Source organism: Neolamprologus brichardi, chromosome 15 (genome assembly GCF_056152115.1).
Source record: "Neolamprologus brichardi isolate AB-2024 chromosome 15, ASM5615211v1, whole genome shotgun sequence".
NCBI lineage: Eukaryota > Metazoa > Chordata > Actinopteri > Cichliformes > Cichlidae > Neolamprologus > Neolamprologus brichardi.
The window spans coordinates 27,150,224-27,167,110 of record NC_142118.1 but is presented as its reverse complement, the minus strand read 5'-3'; the positions used below and the strand labels follow the sequence as shown (position 1 = coordinate 27,167,110).

The 16,887-nt window shown below is 39.9% G+C and overlaps 1 protein-coding gene across 3 annotated transcripts in view; it reads right to left on the bottom strand.

Annotated features, from left to right (window-relative positions):
• Positions 1 to 16,887, bottom strand: part of cd2ap (CD2-associated protein) — a 109,616-nt gene that overhangs the window by 62,722 nt on the left and 30,007 nt on the right. For all 3 annotated transcript variants that reach the window (XM_006796203.2, XM_006796204.2, XM_006796205.2), the window contains exons 3-7: positions 6,403 to 6,571; positions 4,580 to 4,680; positions 4,178 to 4,307; positions 2,420 to 2,598; positions 865 to 952 (exon numbers count right to left, since the gene is read on the bottom strand). In XM_006796203.2, the coding sequence (XP_006796266.1) occupies positions 865 to 952; positions 2,420 to 2,598; positions 4,178 to 4,307; positions 4,580 to 4,680; positions 6,403 to 6,571 (667 nt within the window). The remainder of the gene's footprint in view (positions 1 to 864; positions 953 to 2,419; positions 2,599 to 4,177; positions 4,308 to 4,579; positions 4,681 to 6,402; positions 6,572 to 16,887) is intronic.

Genomic DNA, 16,887 nt, shown 5'->3' with positions numbered 1-16,887 from the left:
GCAAATAACTAATTTGACATTTGAATCAAAAAATAATCATGTGCTTCATTATTTACTCTGTAAATTCATGGATAATAATAATACTTATTATTATATTTTAGCATTAAAAAAATTCAGATGAAAGCACCTGTGCATACTGGCAGATTGACCATGACAGTAGCATAAAAAGGATTTCTTACCAATACTGTTAATGTGGGACAGCTGTGGCCTAAATCCTATACTGGGGGGCAGACTAATACATCTATCAGGTACTGCGCGTGGCCAGGTTTACTCTGGGCTTAATGATGTACACTTAAATTCATTTCACACAGTCCTTTTCGTAGAAAGTTAAGAACCCACTGCCACCGAGAAACAAACTCACCTCTACCAGATTTGTTGCAGGTTTGCTGCTTGTTAATTTTCTGAAATAATCTACAGAGGGTTACTGCATGTGGGAAATAGTTCCAACTACATCTTGTCAACAAATGCAAAGCTGCATCAGATCCACCAACATACCAGTAGCTCACAGATATGCTGAACGCTTTAACAACATCACCAGTAATGCACTAATGCTTCATTTAGGTTCATTAATATAAACGCGTACAGGTGACTCTTTTTTTTGCATGGTGGCAGCTAATTGGTCAGTGCTGCTCCATACTCCTCCATAATCAATACCCCTTAGCAGAAAAGGGATGCATGTAGATCACACATTTTAAGGCTTGCAATTCCACTCTGTAGACACTTTTGAACCAAGGTTTTCAGTATTTAAAATCAATAAATCTCACAACAAGATAAACAAAAAGACAAACATCACTCTCATACAGATCTATAGACTGGTGACAGAAATTACACTAATGCACCTGAAGTATGTTTGTAGTGTGTTACCTTTGGCTTTGCTGTCTCCATCCGCTTTCTGTGAATCTGTCGTGTTGGGAGGGGCGGGCTTTGCAGCAAGGGGTATTGATGGGATTGGCTAAAATGAAGCAAACCATACAGATGGGAATGATTTATCAGACATGAGTGGACAGTGTTTGGAGGCGTGTTGTCTGTTGAACAGTGTGTCTGAACTGAAATGAGTGGAATAATCCAAACAGCTGTCTTTTTTCTTTTTTTCCTTTCTTTTTTTTTTTTAAATGACATCGGATGGACTGTGTTGCTAATTATGACGTTAGTAGTTACGGATCATAGGACGCAGCAGAAAAGAAGAATGGCAAGTGCTTCAGTCACAGGCAAGAAAAACAGAGCATGAAGATAAAGAATCCTGAGAAATGTTTGAAAGCCAGCAACAATGAGGTGCTAAAAGGAATAGGTATGAATCGGTTTTTAAGGTTTTGGGGGATTATTTGAGTGGGGTCGGGGGGGGGGGGGGGGGGGTCCCTAAAAGGTGCAATAAGTCAAAGTCAGACAGTAGTGTATGAGGGATGATGAAGGTCACATGAAGATACCTGAAGCTGTGAAGAAGACTGTGGGAGAACATGTGAAATGTGGTGGTATGTAAGGAGTGGAGGAGAGTGGGGGAAGCTGAGCTAGTGATAAAGACAGAGTGTGAAAGCTGTTGTGAAGAAGAGAGAGAGAGGCAAAGTTTCAGAAAAACAATAAACGCTATACTAATTATTCACTGAGCTTATGCATCGAGTTGTTTATCAGGAGCCGGCTGAGATTTACTCTTTCCACATTTGAGAAAATTAGACTTAACACAAGCTGTGGCTTAAAATAGTGTCAGGTGAAGGTGAAAGTTCTGGCTTGGATTTACTGTGATGATAGCAACAAGTGTGTTCATTAAAATAAACATTAATGTAGGTATGGTCCTTCAGTGTCCACAGTAACATATTAGCCTCATGAGTGTCAGACTGAACAGAAGAGCTGGCAAGCTAACAAAAAAATAATCATTACAGATATGACTTGAATCACACATGGGGTGTCAACCAACAGAAACATACAGCACACTAAGATCATGTAATAATACTGTCCTAATATAATCCTATCATGGCCTGATGTTGTCATGATATGACACAATATTTTCGCAATGTGATACTTTTAGGATAGAATATTGTGACAACATGATACTATCACAATAGGACATGATACTATTACAGTACAATACTGTCACAATATCAAGATGTGATATTATCACAGTAATATAAGGATTTGATGTTGTTACGATATGGTTACCAGAACGAAGTCAAATAACATAAGGATAACAAAACTAAACCACTTGGATACAATGCTGTCATGTCACAATAATATTATGACACACTGCCCTCAGTAATGCATGGTATTAATCAAACACTGATTCTGTGATGCTTGATACAAGGAAATCCACAATATCACGATTTCTATAACTGCAGGAAAAACGGGAAAAAAAACATGTGGCAGTTCGATTTATGGCGAGCAGCTTTTGCCTGATGTCTGCCATTACTGTGGTGTAAATCGCACTTACATTTTCATTCTTCTCCTCTTTGTCAGGGGTTTGCACTGAGTGCCGTTTTTTGTACGAAGCATCTTTGAAAATATCTCCGAAGCCGACTCCTTTAATCTTCTTGGGCTGGGCAATGCCTCCGTTCCCCGGAGTGGGCAATGGTGAGGTGGGTGTGCCAATGCTTTCCGCTCCATTTCCATCTGATTGAGACAGAGTTTGAGTTAACAGGGGTTTATTTTACTATTACTGTAGTACTTTATAAGACACCAGAAGAGTCTGTTTTCAGCCGCCAGTCAGTGCTGCAACTGTGATTTACTTCTTAAACAGGGTATTCCATCTCAAATCATAGTGGGGCTTCTGCTTGACCATCACAATAATAATACTTTTAAAGTGAAATTCTTAGTTACAAAGTCAAGGAAATGCTGTTTTCATTCAACTTTCATAGTGAATTAAGCACCTATGACAAGCAGTACCATAAAAACAAAAATATCTGTCAATGGTTTAATCCAAAGCCAGGGAAGATTAAAATCAGTCTTAGCTGAGCATGATTCATTTAGGAAGTGTTCAGATTAAAACTGGTCCTGACCTCTTCTCTGTTCTCTGGTCACAAATCTAACAATTGCATGCAGTGTAGATCAGTCATAGCTAGCTGGATAGTCATTTGTTCGGTTTCATTGCTAACGTTATCACTAGCAAAGTCATATCCCGGTAGAAATGCTAGTTTATCAGCTTGCCAAATTACTTCAGCAACTAACATGATCCATGTTACTAAATTCTGTACAATATGAAATGGTGTTGATAGTTGAGCTAAGCAGGTCTGTCAGTAATGCAAAGATTTACCTTTCACAGTGACAATCACCATAAAAGGTAGTCACCCAGCTAGCTGTGGTTTAGCTACACAACATATCTGGCTTTTATCGTTTCATAAAAAACGTGTTGACTCTGCTGTCATTGTCCTACAGTACACACACACACACACAAACTGACTGATAGAACTTTCCTCCAATACGCTCACTGACTGCCATCAATCTGTGGATCCTAAATTTACTTTTTTTAAAGAGCTGCTGTATCTCTCAGTCATAGAAGAACCCGGCAGAAGGCTTAAAAACATGCAGCTGTAGACTAAACAACTTAGCCTACTGGCTTGTTGAGGCTTGTTTCAGACGGACTGCATTCTAAACTGAACGGCTTCATTAACTGCACTTAATTCTACTAACAATGAAGTAATGACCTTTAAATACAGAAACAACACAGCTCAACTAACAAGCTCTAGATTTAGAAAATAACCAGCAGTGTTCACTGTGTCTGATGAATGTTTGCTGATGCCCAGCTGTTTGGTTGGTTTCTTTACGTCCCCTTCATTCACTGCTGGGATCATTACACTTCGGTGTGTTTTGCTGTGTAGCAGTGTACAAAACAGTGAAAACCGAGTGATCTCCTGTTGCTTCCAACTTTCTCTGATCATTTTATTGTGGTTAAAATCATATCACACTCCTACCACCACAGCTCTGAGGTATTTGTACCATAAACACTATTGTATAAGTGGTATTTATGGTTTATTAAATGATTAGCACACTGACTAAAGACAAATTACACAAAGTTAGTAAATTCAAGACAAAACACCCTCAAACTAACTCAACATAGCTTTGCTCAAATCTGCAAAAACCCACCTTTCCAGCTTTCTTTCATGTCCTATTGCCTAACTTGCCTAAGCAAACATAAAATACCAGCACGCCAAATGTTTTTAAATTCAGCTGCACCCTTTTTTAAAATTTTTACCAGTGTGATCTGCTCTGCTGGTGTCATTGGACTCTCCGACGTCTCCCATGGGCTCCAGCTCTTTGACAAAGTTGGAGGGGAAAAGGCCTGATTTACCGTTCAAGGTGCCGCTCCACCAGCCCTCTTCTACCTGTGCACATGTCAAATAAAGCAACCAGTCCTGATTGTGTAGAGAGATTGAGAGGTTCAGTCAGAACATTCTGATGCCATGAGGGCAACAAGAAAGGTCCAAAGCAAAAGGAAAAGTGAAAAACTTTTCCCACAGCACAGCCACTGACATCTCTCACTTGCCAAAATGTGTCTGCACTGCAAAACCATAACATTCATGTAACACTACACCTATACACAAGGAAGCAGTTAGACTAAAAAGTGTCTTCAATGGGGCCTGGTTTTTCACAGTACCTCTTCAGTGATCTCTACGATGTCTCCAACTTTCAGCTCCAGCTCGTCTTCGTTCTGCGGTTGATACTCAAATAGCACCTTGCACTGTCTCTTCTTAGGCTCTGAGAAGAAGAAGAAAAAAGCAGACCTGCGTTTGCTGTTTGTAAACCTGCGTGTCTGCAAAGTAAAAGTAAGCGATGCAGGAAAGCAACAAAGGCGTGGACCCAGCCAGTGGGATGGCCTTTAATGAAAAGCTTGCCCATGAGGAACTCTTCTACAAAGTGATCATACAGCATGAAGTAGCCCCGCCCTATTGATCAAGCAAAGCTGTGCAGAATATTCAAAGAATATGGATATTCACATAGGTCATTTAGTGAAATGTTTTTAATCAACCTTAGAATTCTTTTTTTTTTTCCTAGAAAATATCACTTCTAATAGAAAGGTGCTGCTAGTAGCATTAGCCTTTATTTAATAAACGAATGGTTTAACCAACTTACTGACAGTATGCAACATTTTAGAGTTTAAATTACCGTTTATGATTACACATTTAACTGTCTTTTAAGATGCCAAGTAATCATTGATTCAAATAGTCCAATACATTGGCCAATATTTTATATGAGACTTTCCTCATAACGGTTGTATTTGTTTGTTCTGCTTTTATTTACTTGTTTACACTCTTGCCCAACTGTCTTCTGTGTTTGTGACAACATTTATATGTTATAAATGCAGCTCAGCAAACAGCCAATATTGGCTAATAACAACCAACCATGGATAAAGAAATCAGTCAAGCTCCAAAAGAGACGTTTATATATGAATTTGTGTTCTTGGCATCACAAAAAGTATCAAAACTATAAAGCCTAAAGACTGTATATCAAAGACAATATAGCAACTGTGACCTCACACACTGGGTTTCAATTTTTATTTTTTAAAGCTGGAGCCTTCTCCATCTTCTCCAGGCGTGACAAGGGGAGGATCATACTGAGGACTGAGAACCCAAAGGATATGGCACACTCAGCTAGTCAACTCAATCAGAAGGTGGGTCTATCCTATTCTCTACCATATTACTTTCTGACCTCGTGCTCTCCCTGCCTGCTCTGTGTAGCTCAATGTGGTTGGACACTGAATAATATCATAAATTCAGTTAGGCCATGCATGCCATCTCCCTCTGGGTCATATGTCGTTACACTGAGTTCACTGTGGTTGCAGAGCAGGACAAGGACTACAAGCAGCACAATATAAACTCCAACAACATAAACAACCCTCTGTCACAAAAAGAATCCAAAGAATCCAGATTTATTTTCTATTACAGTTTTTCAATTTATAATAAATCAAAATCGTAATAAGAAAAAAAAAAAATCAAAGAAGGAAAGTAGAAATAGATTAGCTCTACGCTACACCACTCAGTAAATGAAACCTTGATGGGTCAGCTGGCACAAGCCTTTCAGCTTTACTTAAACTACTTCAAGGTTTTCAATATCAGTGTCTCAGGGCCTTTTTGAAAGAATGACCTAAACAGGTGGATGCATCGACGCAGTCTCTTCTTAATGCTCTGAAGCTGCCTTTACCTGCATGTAACATGGACACTTTGAGCTCTCCACTCAGAAGAATAGATAGATACATGCAGAAGACAAAGATCTGTATTCAGTTTAAGACCTCTGAGTGAAACGAGACACGGTGAAGATGTGGAAGCTGAAATAATAAAACGAAGCATCAACTTCTCTTAACCTGCCAGATGCTACATGAACAAGTTTTACCAGAAGTCCACGTTGCACTCATCCTGGACACCAAGCACTTTAAAGTCTCATTCCCTCCAAACATGCAAACACCAAACTCGGGCTCCTTACTCTTTGAAGCTGCAGGCACTGGTGGCTGGAAGGCACCGGTCGGGATGCCAAGAGTGCTTATTCTCTGGACCAGGCCGGCCACGTTCCCCACCTTCTCTCTCTTCTGAGGCTGCTCTTCCTTTGGCTCATCTGCTGTTTGACTGCCCTCTTTAGGGTCCTTTTTCAGTTCCTATGAATACATATACAAACACATACATACATATATACATAAATGAGTAACAATCACACACCAGGCAGCTGGTAGTAAGTGGGAAGCATTTCTTCACACCACGTTTAAGCAATAATCTAGTACTTCACTACTTACAGATCAACAAACTGAAGCCATTTTGTAGATGTCTGTTTATGAATTTTACAACAATCCACTGTTTATTAAACCGAACTTCTTGAGCTTTTCTTCATTTCCTGTTACATAAATGTTGTTACGTTGTTGTTGTAGATGGCCAAAGTTTCAAATAATGAGGTCCGCATATGAACAAGTAAATCCTGTGAGACAAGACCTCAGGCCAAACACATAGTTTCACACAGTTTTTTTTTCCTGCTATTGGAAGTGTAGTGTGAGCAGGCATTGCTAATATGATCTCCTCACAGATGTGCCACCCATGTTCTATTCAAATCAGTTTACAACTTTACAAGGAGCAGCCATCAGAAAAAAAAATATGAAGGAAGTAGGGCTGATCAATTAATCAAATTTTAATCTAAATTACGATCTGGGCTTTCAACGATCATTAAAAATGACTGAGCCGATTATTAGCACCTCCCTCGTGCTTTACTCTCGCGCTGCTCCGTGTGGCAAATCGAGCGCGCCTCTCTGCGTTTCGAACACGCATCACAACAATAAAGAGGACTCGAGGGAAGCTCGGAAAGCTAAGTAGAAGTTATTTAGAGAGAATAGGATAATGGCTGCTAAAGAAAGAATGCCGTTGGTTGAAAAGAGAGATAAAACGACTTCAGTGGTGTGGAAACATTATGGGTTTGCGGAGTCAGACGTGGATCAAGTAGACATAGTGTGTAAACTTTGCTACGGTGTCGTGGCTGCACCATGGAGCAACACTACAAATTGACATACAGTGGGGCAAAAAAGTATTTAGTCAGCCACCGATTGTGCAAGTTCCCCCACTTAAAATGATGACACAGGTCAGTAATTTGCACCAGAGGTACACTTCAACTGTGAGAGACAGAATGTGAAAAAAAAATCCATGAATTCACATGGTAGGATTTGTAAAGAATTTATTCGTAAATCAGGGTGGAAAATAAGTATTTGGTCAATAACAAAAATACAACTCAATACTTTGTAACATAACCTTTGTTGGCAATAACAGAGGTCAAACGTTTACTATAGGTCTTTACCAGGTTTGCACACACAGTAGCTGGTATTTTGGCCCATTCCTCCATGCAGATCTTCTCAAGAGCAGTGATGTTTTGGGGCTGTCGCCGAGCAACACGGACTTTCAACTCCCGCCACTGATTTTCTATGGGGTTGAGGTCTGGAGACTGGCTAGGCCACTCCAGGACTTTCAAATGCTTCTTACGGAGCCACTCCTTTGTTGCCCGGGCGGTGTGTTTTGGATCATTGTCATGTTGGAAGACCCAGCCTCGTTTCATCTTCAAAGTTCTCACTGATGGAAGGAGGTTTTGGCTCAAAATCTCACGATACTTGGCCCCATTCATTCTGTCCTTAACACGGATCAGTCGTCCTGTCCCCTTGGCAGAAAAACAGCCCCATAGCATGATGTTTCCACCCCCATGCTTCACAGTAGGTATGGTGTTCTTGGGATGCAACTCAGTATTCTTCTTCCTCCAAACACGACGAGTTGAGTTTATACCAAAAAGTTCTACTTTGGTTTCATCTGACCACATGACATTCTCCCAATCCTCTGCTGTATCATCCATGTGCTCTCTGGCAAACTTCAGACGGGCCTGGACATGCACTGGCTTCAGCAGCGGAACACGTCTGGCACTGCGGGATTTGATTCCCTGCCGTTGTAGTGTGTTACTGATGGTGACCTTTGTTACTTTGGTCCCAGCTCTCTGCAGGTCATTCACCAGGTCCCCCCGTGTGGTTCTGGGATCTTTGCTCACCGTTCTCATGATCATTTTGACCCCACGGGATGAGATCTTGCGTGGAGCCCCAGATCGAGGGAGATTATCAGTGGTCTTGTATGTCTTCCATTTTCTGATGATTGCTCCCACAGTTGATTTTTTCACACCAAGCTGCTTGCCTATTGTAGATTCACTCTTCCCAGTCTGGTGCAGGTCTACAGTTCTTTTCCTGGTGTCCTTCGAAAGCTCTTTGGTCTTGGCCATGGCGGAGTTTGGAGTCTGACTGGTTGAGGCTGTGGACAGGTGTCTTTTATACAGATGATGAGGTCAAACAGGTGCCATTCATACAGGTAACGAGTGGGGGACAGAAAAGCTTCTTACAGAAGACGTTACAGGTCTGTGAGAGCCAGGGATTTTCCTTGTTTGAGGTGACCAAATACTTATTTTCCACCCTGATTTACGAATAAATTCTTTACAAATCCTACCATGTGAATTCATGGATTTTTTTTTCACATTCTGTCTCTCACAGTTGAAGTGTACCTCTGGTGCAAATTACTGACCTGTGTCATCATTTTAAGTGGGGGAACTTGCACAATCGATGGCTGACTAAATACTTTTTTGCCCCACTGTACCTCAATGGCAGTTTGATGCAATTGTGCATTGTGTGGCTACAAAGTTTGCCTTGATGTTTGGTTATTTGTATGCATAAATATTATGGAGTATTTTGAAGTTATATATGCTGCCATCTTCTGTTTCAGTCCGTTATTACACTCTTAAATACTACTACTTATTCCTGCGTCTTTTGTGATTTTACAAAGCTTCAAACGACGCGTCGACGACTGATTTAACAGTCGACGCGTCGATTTCGATGTTCGTGACTAGTCGACTAATCGTGGCAGCGCTAATACATATATATATATACACACACACATATACACACAGATAGATAGATACACAGAGAGAGAGAGAGAGAGAGAGAGAGAGAGAGAGAGAGAGAGAGAGAGAGAATCAAATGGAAATGTACTCTTGCCTCTTGCTCTCATGCCCAAGATTTTATTTTTTTTCCCCCACATAGCAGCATTTACTTAAATAGAAGTTTAAAATCTGAACTCAAGGGAAGTCTCTTAATTTCTTTTCTTCCCCTTCTTACTGCAGCAAAAAAAAAAAAAAAGCAAAAACAAAAACAAAAAACAAAACACAGTTTGGCCATTTAAACAACTTCTGAATGTGTTCTGAAAAACTCTCAACATACAGAACCCATGGATGTGAGCCACGCAGGATGTGAGCCACGCAGGATGTGAGCCACGCAGGATGTGAGCGGCTGAGACCGTTCCAGTGTCACCGAAAGGGACAATAAGACATTAGGTTCCATTAGGTGGAAATAAAAGAAAAAAAACAAACAAAATACAGTTTGTTTCACACAGTCAGTTTCACACAACATAAGGGGAACTGAAACGTTGTAATCTAAAAATGTTCAATGTGAAACCATAAGCATGGAAACCAGCATCAGCCTGCAAAGTAAGACTGTACTACTTACAGCTGAATGTAGCAATTGCTAATGATCCCAACCACGCCACACAGTCGGGCTGTAAAACAGCTGCCACATTCTGCCTGCCTGGGAAATTCCCTGACAATAGCACGAAGTCCCGGTCACACCTTCACTAAATACTGTCACGAGTGCACAGATGACGGGACACTAGCCAGTATGCTGAGTAACATTGCTTAGAGGTTTCAATGTATTGTACCATTTATCACAAGAAGTACTGAGGTGTAAACTGCTAACGAGTCAGAACGTTTTAACAACAACTGCAGATCATCACCAAACAACTGCTACTACACCAACAACAAATGCACCAACAAAGACCTTTGTTTTACTAAAGCATACTGAATCTCTGATCCACCTCTTAGTGTGTGTACAGGTGGCATTATTTCAAATGACAGCATCTGGGTCTTAAAACTGAAGCCAGCATAGAAACGCAGAGAGGAAGTAGCGGATCCAAAAGCAGCTCAATTCCCAAACACTTAGTAAAGTTAAAACTTTACAGCATTAAAAAGCAGGGCACCAGTCACAGCTTCTCTATATAATCGAGTCTGTGCATGAAGTATGTCAGGCCAGTTGTGCAGCAAATACAAACAGAGGACTAAATTATTGCAAAATTTGAATCTGCGCTGCAGTTGATGAAAACAATTCTGTTTTTCCTCTTCTCTCTTGGTGCTTAAATTTGAACCAATGAGTCTTTCACAGAAAAACCCCTCAACAGAAGCTTAAGTGTGATCACACTTTTAAAGTTCCTCAAAGCTTCAATGCACCAACTTCCCACATTTAACATAAATGAAAGCAACTTAACTGTTCGGAGGAGTTTGGACTGTCCTTGGTGGGACTGATCTGGAGACCGCCACCCCAAGGACTTTAAAGCTGTGCTGATTAAAGAGTGAACAGTTCACCGCATGCTTCCTGGTGCACAGACACTCACTTTACTATTCTGCAGAAGAGGAAGCCCAGCTGTGTGTCTGCCTCAAAATATATGTATATTTTTTAAAAAGTTTCAGCTTCAGCAAGCTGAGATATGACAAATGGAAGAAATGAACACGATGTACGCTGCTTCAACAACACCTCTCCTCTGACCTCTGACCTCTAAAACATGTGACCTGACACAGCCAGAGTATTAATTTGAGGGGGTTTTTTTTACATTCACTGTATGAACAAACATCTCCCTCCAGCAAAATCAGCCATCCAAGCAGCCGTCTCTGTGCACTTTCGTCTACTCCACAACTCTTACAGATGCTGCACTGAGTGCACAAGTTTGAATTTATTTAGGATTTTTTCTAATCCACAAAGGGTCACAATTATTGGGTGGCTGTGGCTCAGGAGGTAGACAATCAAATCAGAAGGTCGATGGTTTGATCTCCGGCTCCCATAGTCTTGCATGGCCAAGTATACATCAAAATACTAAACCCTAGGTTGTCCCAATCAATCATTGTGTGAGTGCATGTGTCAATTCAAGGACACATCCGGGCTTAAAAGGAAGTGCTGGTATAAATGTGTGAATGGGTGAATGAAGCATGTAGCAGAAATCGAGTAGAGAGTGGAAAAGTGCTATAAAAGTACAGTCCATTCAACATTATACATAGATTTGGTAATATGCATACATCCACGCAAATATTTAGTTTGACCAAAGGCTTTTGCTAAGCATCAAGTTTCTGACACAATTCTGGCTGGATATCTGAGCACTCTCCTTGGCTGCACTCAATTAAATTGGAGGCCTGGACCCCAATTTGTAAGTATAGGACGCAAATGTTGAAAAAGGTTGAGGTCGGGGCCTTGGGAAGATGATTCCAGAAACCAGTTTTGATATGCGTTTGAAATTATTGATGTGTTGGAATGTCCCAGTTATGTACAAGTTTCAACCACCCCTCTGTTAATTTCAAGCAAAGCTGAAGAATTGGAAAGTAGTCCTTCATTATTCCATCCACTCTGTGCAAAGCAAAACAGTCCGAGAGCATAATCTTACCACCTCCATGCTTGACAGTAAGTACAGTGTTCTTAGGTCTGAAACCCTCCTATCATTGTTTCCAAATAGCTCAATCTTTGTCCTGTCTGAATATAAAACATTTCTCGAGAAGGCATTTGTCTGTCTATGTGGGAAATTGCAAATTGTTGATTTTGGAGTAGAGTCTTCCTTCCTGGACGACAACCCTCAGCCCATGGCTATGAAAAGCTTCCTCAATATGCAAACCAATTTCCTCTCATCTGAGGATGACAGTTTTCCAAAGTCTACAAGAAGACCCAAACAAACTTTTACTTATGTCCAGTTGTTTGAACGGATAATCTTGCAGTTGTTAGAAAATGCCTTTGAAATGGCTGTCCAAAAGCCCCAACCTTGAATATTTCTATGCCACCAAGCCAACCAATTTAAATGAACTGCGTTAATTTTTCCCAAAACGAGTAGTCAAATATCCAACCAGTATTATGTCAAAAGCTTATCGATGGCATCTGATCAAGTTGCAACTTGCAAAGGGACATTAAACCAAATATTACTGGGATGTAAGTATATATTTGACCGTCTGCAATAAATAAATTCTTAGCTGTGAACGCACTTCTTGGTTTTTAAAATCATTAAACATGTATACTGTACAATTAATCCACCCTGACGGGGGGAAAAAAGTCAAAGAAATCATTGAAAGCCCAAAATTTCCATGGCATGGTAAATGGACTGGTTCTTATATAGCGCTTTTCTACTCTTTCTGCTGTACACAACTTTTACATTCACCCATTCACACCCATTCACACAAGCACATTTTTCTAAGTGCTTTCTAAGGTAACATTCACACACACATTCATACTCCGATGGATGCATCGGAGAGCAATTTGGGGTTAGTATCTTGCCCAAGGATATTTGGCATGCAGACTGGGGAAGCCAGGGATCGAACCACCAACCTTCTGATCAGTAGATGACCTGCTCTACCACCTGAGCTACAGCCACCCACATTCATGCCTGTGATGAGTGTTCATAGAATTTTGAACTTTAATTCTCAGCTGTAGACTGTCAACAAATATTTTACATTTCCTTATACAATTGACTTAAAAACAAAAAGAATGCAAAGATTGATTTTAACTAGAAAAGGATTTCCTGATTGTGAAATTCATAGATTATGTTAACATTTTAAAAAGAAAAAAAAAGGAATCAATGAGTCTATTTGTTGTAAGTAATCGTTTTTGTGTCAGGAAAACAGTGTTTTTAATCTATGAGCTGATATTAAATGACTTTCAGCTCATTATCAGACAGTCTTAACGCATTTATCCAAAATGAAACCATTGCTATCAGTAAATGTTACAGACACTTGTGACCATAATTGACTGTCAATAAGTCCTTCCCAATGAAGACAATGAGTTTCAAAAAAGTTAATATTGCGAGAAGGTGCCTACAGACAGGTATCAGTTAGCTAGTATAATGTAATCTAAAAGTCTGAGACCATACAGTTGTATTCCATTTACAAAAACACAAACACTTTCAGAGCCTGAAACATTTAAACCACCAAAACCAGGAGAAAGTGAATAACTGGAAGAGAGAAGCTTCCAAACCCTCCACTACCCATACACAAAAAATGATCAATTACAAAATTCCTTAAAGCATTCCCATTATTGTCAAAGTCTTTCATTCAGCCAACTTCCTTACCATGCCTCAGTTTCACATCCCTCCGATCACACAAGTATGACTCCAATTAAAGGGAGGAGGAAGAAGAAATGCAATAAGTCATACCACTGTTATGTCATAAGGAGCAAAGTTCAACTGCCAGCAGGCTTCTTAGAGGATTAAATACCTGAGCACAGTGACTAGACCAGGCTGATTAGCAGATTACCTATCACTACATAGGATTGTGTGATGGTGGGGAGAGGAGAGAAGAGGGCAGCAGTTCAGGGACTCATTTTCAGTGCATTAGCTGTGCAGAAGGAGCAGCAGTCAGATGCAGACAGCACGAATAAGTAATACAAAGTGAGTGAGCTACATTAAAACCACAGAGCTGACTGACGGCTAATCCACAGCTGTGAATTAGCTGTGCGTGAATGCGTAAATGGGTGAATGACTGAATGTAGTGTAAAGCGCTTTGGGGTCCATAGGGACTAAGTAAAGTGCTATACAAATACAGGCCATTTACTACTAGTAGCAGCATCACCCAAATCCAACAGCAAAAGGTTGACCACTAGCATTAATAAACCAATTTCAGCCCTCACTATATCAGAGGCCACTTTCATCATTCACAGTCCAAGCTCATTCATAATGACAACCCACAATAGGAAATTCTCTATTGGAAACCAACTGTATCCGGGCTGATCACCCTAATTTGATTCAGCAATGTAAAGTGTGCCAAAAATTGGCTCAAAAAGCAAGTTATCCCAATACATAGTAGGTGGGCAGAAAACAATACTCGTGGCTCTCCAACCATTCTTTAAACGCCTCTGAGTTTATCTTTGCCAAAATGCCAGAAAGTTGCTGTGCTATCAAACGCACTAAGCAGCACTTGTTTATTGGTGGCTGTAAATTCATTGGCTCATTCAAACTGTGGGAATGATTTACCCGACCACTGGAGAAATACTCAGTGAGCTTTACTATTATCATGCAACATTAATGTAATAAATTAACACTAGTGGAACTTTCCAGACACTACACTGTGAAAACCCAAGTCAAGAAAATGTAAGATCATTATGTGGCAATTTGTTTAAGTTATCTATGTAGCACTTTTGCTTTATTTCTATATTAAAATGTCTAGTTTTACTGCATTAAGAAGCATCTTTATAGCAAAGTTTTAGCCTCCATGGGGAGTCCCTGGCCCCATTAGCAGTTGTATGATGGGTACATTTTGTAATTTATTATTTACCTTAAGATTAATTTTGATCCTGTCAAAAGGCTTAAAGGCAAGGGCAGAGCCGTTTAGAGTTACAGGATTGCTAGTGCAGGCCCAGATAACAGTTAGCTGTTCACTAGACAGCTTAACTGTGTTCAACTCATTGGTACCTTTTGGAAAACTATTAATGGCAATATCTTAGAAATATTATGGCTACATACTATTTTATATTGCAGTATTAGAACTATCTGATAAACACCACTAATTAACAGACACAAGTATTGTTGTGTTACAGAAACTGTTTGGAAAATGGTTGAGGCTGAAAAAACTGGTTACATTGTATCTTTTATATTCAGGTTATACTGTGTTATCAGTGTGTGCTTTAGATCTGAAGTAGTGTTTACGCTTTAAGAATGACTTTGCAATTGGGAGTTCCAACATTTCACTGTTAAAGCAGCACAAAATTATCTTTCAAAGAAAGGTCATCATAGACCGGACACAGCTCTGCAGACGACAGTTTAATAATAGGGGTGCAACGATACACAAAATTCACGGTTCGGTTCGGTTCAATACTTTGGTGTCACGGTTCGATATTTTTTCAATACAAAAAAAAATGTTCATGCCTTTTTAATTTGTCATTTATTAAAATTATAAATATATATTTTAACTCAAAAGTACAGTTTTTAAATTTAATGTTGCTGAAACAAAAAAGTAATAAAAATAAAAAAATATCTCAGGGCTCACAAAATTTCAAAATCCCTACGTAGCCCGAATAAAAAAGAGAGCACTTTTTTGATTGATGTTTTGCTTCCTGTTTTGTTTGCGTTACAATATTATACATTAAAGTATAATATTGTAAAGGAAAAAAAACATTAATCAAAAAATTGTTGAAAAACAAATTACAACATTGTATAAAAATTACAATCATCAACTCAAATACTTGGTTCCAATTGAACAGAAATTTCTATGAACTTGTAAGAACTGTGTAGAACATAAATCAGCCTGTGTCAGATCCTGAATTTGAAATTTCCACTGAAGTCACGGGTAAGAGGCAAGTGGAACCAAGATCTAGGCCATTTGCTTTTTGAAGTTTGCAAAGACTGCTAAATTTTGCCAGTGGTAGTTCACTCTTTGCAACATAGTATTGCTGTTTTAGACAGATTTTCAGGTTTATTTTTAGTATGTTATTTGCAATTGGTGTTTGTTCTGGGAAAGATATTGCAGACTGAGCAATAATGCATTTCTTGCATTTCTCATGGGTTCTAATGGGGGCCTTTCTTAAAATGACTGGTCCCAGTAACAAAGGCGCTTGTCGACTCAGAAATCGAGGTAAACCAACAACACACCCGGCAGAACATTATGTTATTTACACGGGTGCACATAAGTGGTCCGCATGTGCGTATTCGCTGTCAAAATGAAAGACGCGCACCAGATAAGAAGTTGCAACGCGCGTTTGCGTCCATATAAAAAGGCACTGTTTTTGTCCGCTAGAGTGGGATTTTCTCGGCACATTCCGCACCACATCTCTGTGCGTTCATCATTTGTTTGAAGCCAGCTCACCTCCTGCAACCACTTTTCCGAGAATACGCGCTTCTTTTGTGGTTCGGACTCCTTCTGACATTTCTTTGGAGGTGGAGGAACACCAAAGTAATTGCTTAAAGGAGCTTCTTCGACATCTTTAAGAGTTCTAAACAAATGTCTGTCCTCCTCCAGAAAATCTTATGTACGCAAACACGCGTTGCAACTTCTTATCTTGTGCGCGTTTTTTATTTTGACAGCGAATGCGCACCTGCGGACCACTTATGTGCAGCCCTGGTTATTTAGCTCGTCATATTGCAGCCACAGAAATTCTTTTGTCCATGAAACCATAAAGCTGCACTTTCTTTTTGCCTTATAGTCTGATTTGTCATAACTTTTCCGTTTTGTGGTAAGCTTTTCTTTGGCTGTCACTTCTTCACACTGACCCGTCTTATTTGGCTCAAAAGAACCAAAATATATATCCTGCTGCTTTTACACACACACTCACGTTGTCAGCGATTCTCTGCGCAATCAACCTCTCACATGTTTAAGCTTGCTGTGGGAGATTTCACTTGTCATGTT